Source organism: Nestor notabilis, unplaced genomic scaffold (assembly GCF_000696875.1).
Source record: "Nestor notabilis isolate BGI_N333 unplaced genomic scaffold, ASM69687v1 scaffold24518, whole genome shotgun sequence".
Classification (NCBI taxonomy): Eukaryota; Metazoa; Chordata; class Aves; order Psittaciformes; family Psittacidae; genus Nestor; species Nestor notabilis.
The window spans coordinates 932-5,684 of record NW_009939078.1 but is presented as its reverse complement, the minus strand read 5'-3'; the positions used below and the strand labels follow the sequence as shown (position 1 = coordinate 5,684).

Sequence of the window (4,753 nt, the reverse complement as noted above, 5' to 3'; positions counted from 1 at the left end):
AGGAGCCAGGCCGCGGGGCGGAACGGGGCTCCGGAGGGAACCAGGCCGCCGGGCAGGAACAGGGCTCCGGGGGAGGAATCGGACCCCGGAGGAGTCCGCACAGGCTCTACCGAGCCTCCGTTGCGGGCCATTCGGTGTCTCCGAGGCAAAGCCTCGTCCGGCGGCTCCACGGGCGGGCCAGAGCGCTGTGAAGTTCCGCGCCTCCATGCCTGAGCACGGTTGTTTCTTCCCCTCAGGGTGGCGAATTCCATTCGGAGAGTGTTCATCGCGGAAGTGCCCATCATAGGTACCGCGTACTGCAGTCAGGCCCGTGGGCTGCTGACTCGTCACTCTTACCGCTTCCCCTCCCGTTTCTGTTTCCTCCTGCACCTCCAAGCTGCTTCTAGCCCACCTCACCCTTGTATAGCCAGTTCTGTGTGTTACCAGAGGCTGCCTCAGTTTCACTGCAGTCTCTAAAATATTTCTGTGCCCTCACAAAATTCTCAGCTTTTCCCCACAGAAATGTTCATAGAATCACAGAATCCCAGACTGGTTTGGGTTGGAAGGGACCTTAAATCTTACCCAGTTACATCCCCTGCCATGGGCAGGGACACCTTCCACTAGAGCAGGTTGCTCCAAGCCCTGTGTCCAACCTGGCCTTGAACACTGCCAGGGATGGGGCAGCCACAGCTTCTCTGGGCAACCTGTGCCAGGGCCTCACCACCCTCACAGGGAAGAACTTCTGCTTAAGATCTCATCTCAGTGTCCCCTTTGTCAGGTTAAAGCCATTCTCCCTTGTCGTGTCCCTTCAGGCCTTTCTCAAAAGACCCTCTCCAGATTTCTTGTAGCTCCTTTAGATGTTGGAAGACTGTTATAAGGTCTCCCCTGAGACTTCTCTTCCTCTGCTTGTGACTTTTTCCTCTCTGCAGCCATCGACTGGGTGCAGATAGATGCCAACTCCTCTGTCCTCCATGATGAATTCATTGCACACAGGCTAGGTGAGTGCTGGGCACGGGGAGGAAGATGAGGATGTGCAGCAAGGCAGAGGTCATGTACGAAATCAATCTGGGGGTGCTGAAGCACCTTCCCTGGGAGGCTGCTGTTCCTCCAGCCATGTCGGCAGGAGAGTCAGTGCTCCCGTGGCCTCACTTGGATACTCCCACAATTTCCTTTTTCCTACAGGTCTCATCCCACTCACCAGTGATGACATTGTGGATAAGATGCAATATTCCAGAGTAAGTCAAACAAAATGGGGGTGCTTATTTTGATGGTGTTGGGTGTCCTGTCTGAGGGGAAGCGCTTCTGTTTTGTTCCTGGGAGAGGTTTGACATAAAGTTCTTGACCCATGTGTCCCAGGACTGCACGTGTGATGAGTTCTGCCCAGAGTGCTCTGTAGAGTTCACCCTGGATGTCCGGTGTAATGAAGACCAGACTCGTCACGTCACATCCCGTGATCTCATCTCCAACAACCCCCGGGTCATACCGGTCAGTGCAATCCCTCTGCTTGTCAGCAAGTGCCCTCTCTATGTTCCTGTTGAGGCAAACACTTGGGATGTGGACGAAGCACAGCCTTTGAGCACGTTTCGTGTTGCCTAAAGACCCACTTAAACTGCAGTGGGAGAGCAAAGCATGAGTATCTGTAGACACAGCAGTGTGTGCCAGTGCCCTCCTTTTCTTCATCTTGTTGTCCTACACTTGCTGTCTAATGTCCTGTCAAAGCAGCATGGCCTTGTTAAAGTTTCATCCCATACCCTTCATCCCAAACTCATGGGATGCTCAATCTTGCCTCAAACATTTGGAGCATGTATGCTTGTGTCCTCCTGCCGTGTCACTGCAGCCTCCCACCTGCTTGCTGCCAGGGCTCTTAACAGGAGCGGCCTCTTTGAAGGCTTGGCAGCAAGCCTGCAGCCTCTGGTTCTTGGCTCTTGACACAGCAAGGTGTGAGGAGCCCAGGCCAGGGCACTGCTGCCAGCCTGCTTTTGCTCAGTTGCCTTGGGTAGGGCTGGTGGAGCCAAACGAAAACAGAAGCAAAGGGGAATGTTTTAAGACACTATTGATGCCAGCGCTGTATGTCACCTCAACCTTGGGGCTAGTGACAATGTCTGCCTGGTTAAAGCCTAGCTGTAGCCCGCTGTGCCTTGCTTGCTTTGGCTGAGTGCAGCAAGTGCTGTGTGTCACCTACCAGCAGTCATGGGTGTGTGTCAGAACAAAGCGGCGGGGCTGGAGCACTCCATCCTGGCAGGGAAAGCAGGCAAGCGGGCTGGTGGAGATGGGTGTCATGTATGTTGCTGGAGATGGGTGTCATGTATGTAGCTGCAGCTGCCTGGGTTGCCCCAGTTTCCATTAAATACAGAGGGCTGGATTTGGTCCTGTAAGTCATTCCGGAGTGGGTCTCTGCAGTCTTCAACTTTTGTAGGCAACTGCTCTTTGGTGTGGGGAAAAGAGCTGATCTTGCCATAATTCACTTGCTTTAGTTGTTGTTCTGCAGGTAACATCTCGGAGCAGAGACAACGACCCCAATGACTATGTGGAGCAGGATGGTAAGCGGTTTTCACAGGGAGTAAGAGCTGGAGAAGGGCATGAGTTTTTGTTTCAGGCTCTTTGAACTCATTCTTCCTTTACTAGTTGTGTAACCGTAGAACAGAGCTAAAGCTGGGGGAGAGAACCCAGCATTACTTTGTCACTGGGGTTAGCAGTTTGTCTTAATGACACTTTGAGGCTACCCCCAAAACCAAAGTCCTGTGTCAGAGGGTGCTTCTGTCTCTCTTTGCAAGAGCTTGGAGATGGCAAAGATGCAAAGTGGTGTGCTGTCTGCTGTTGCTTGGGGACTGTGCATCTCTTTTTTTTTTTTACTTAGCAGAATGCATCGTAGATACTCTGGGGACACAGATGATCCCCTCTGAGAATCCAAGTGAGCCCTGGCTCCTGGGGACTGAAAAGGAAGTGTGATCCTTTGCCCTAGTGTGATCCTACACACTCTTTTCTCCTCTGCAACCTACTCCAACATGTGTGTGCTTTTCCACAGACATCCTCATTGTGAAGCTGCGGAAGGGCCAGGAGCTGAGGCTGCGAGCCTATGCCAAGAAGGGCTTTGGCAAGGAGCATGCCAAGTGGAACCCCACAGCCGGTGTCGCCTTTGAGTACGACCCAGACAACGCACTGAGGCACACTGTGTACCCCAAACCAGAAGAGTGGTATGTCTGAAGGAACTGGGAAAGATAATTTGGGTCAGTAAGTGATCATGAGTGTGCCTGTAACTTCCCCTTGCACAGACCCTACTCCAGTGTTAGGGTACCAAGGCCAGTTCCTTGATGGTAGCTGCATACAAGGTGGACTGGTTTGTGGCCGCCTCTTGTCCTCCCCTCATGTGCTGTCACTGCTGTTTTACCTCACTTTCATGTTTTTCCCCAACACTTGTTACAGTTTTTTCTTCCCTGCACAAGTGGTATGTAGGCCAGGGTAAGGTCTGAGGAAGGAATAAATCCACACAAGGTGGAAGAGGTTGTTGTGAGAGCAAAGACCATAAGATTTGACTGCAATGCTGATTTTTCAGCTCTGAGGAAGCCCAGTGTGTGGCTCTGATCTCCCCCCAGACATCTCCTAACTCCTGGATCCTGAGCTCTAGCAGCAGGGTTTTCCTCTCTGATCCTTTCCTCTGCTCTGACATACCATCCTGCACAGATAGCATGATGCAGCTCCTCTAAAAGTGACATGATTTTGCTTTTGGAAAGCTGCTGCCCTGCTCTGGCCAGGGAGAGGACTTTACTTAGCATCACTTTTCCGTGAATAGATACCTGAGCTCTGCATCCCAGTGATCACCAGGCAGACATCCTGTCATTGAGCACACTGGAGCCAGCAGCAGGGCAAGGAACTGGGTGCTTTAGCAAAGGCTGGCTGAAAGCAGGGACTAGGGGTTGTGGATGTGCTGCTGTAACAGCAGGGCAGCAGGCAGAGCTGTGCTCAAGGTCAGGGAGACCTTGATGCAGGAGCAGGATTTGGTGCAGGTCTGTAGAAGCAGAGCTGCAGCTGGAGAGGAGGTGAGCGGCAGAAGGGGCTCAGATCTTCCTTCTCTCACTGGAAGATTTGCCTTTGCAAAAGGCTGCAAGCAGTGGCAGGCAGGTGGTGGGCTGTTGTACCTCCACATTGCCCACTTTGAGCCTGGGTGCTCAGACTCAGAACATGGGATTGCCCAGAATATGGATTGCAGAACATGGGATTGCCCAGAATATGGATTGCAGAACATAGCATCGTGCTCAGCTGTCTGTGAACGAGCTTCCCAGAGGGGCAGTTAGCCTGGGTTTCCACCTCAGCCTGACTGCCAGGGGCTTTCTGCTCAGGAGCTGGCCTGGAGATCCTGTGTCGCTAGGTTTGCGCTCAGGAGACTTGAGAAGCCCTTTGTTGCTGAGGGTGGAGGTGTGGGTCAGTCTGTAACATGCATGAAATGGGCTGGGACCTGCCTGCAGCCATCCCAGCCCTGTTTTCAGGATGGAAGGAGCAAATGCTGCTTGGCTTTGATGGGCTCTGCAGGGCACGTTCGTGGGTCCGGTTTAGTCAGTCTGGGTGAGGATGGGGCATGTCAGGCATTGGGCTCCTTCAGCACTTGGTCAGGGTGGTAGTCTGGGATCTTCAGTAGGAACCAGGTTGGCTGGTAGTTGTGGAAATCTGGAACTGGGTGTTTTCCTTCATGTCAATGGTCTGTACATGTGGACTGAAACTGGACTTCAGGAACTGCCAGCTACAGACCAGGCTGTCGGGGATAACCCCTTTTCCTGGG

At 52.9% G+C, this 4,753-nt stretch overlaps 1 protein-coding gene across 1 annotated transcript; it reads left to right on the top strand.

The window, feature by feature from the left end:
* Window positions 1–236: 236 nt before the first annotated feature.
* Window positions 237–3,173, top strand: POLR2C (polymerase (RNA) II (DNA directed) polypeptide C, 33kDa; the record flags this gene model as incomplete). Its single annotated transcript, XM_010019686.1, has 6 exons — window positions 237–286; window positions 909–977; window positions 1,162–1,214; window positions 1,336–1,464; window positions 2,468–2,519; window positions 3,005–3,173. Coding segments are annotated over 6 exons (522 nt in total), but the record flags the coding sequence as incomplete, so codon positions are not given.
* Between the last annotated feature and the right edge of the window lie 1,580 nt (window positions 3,174–4,753).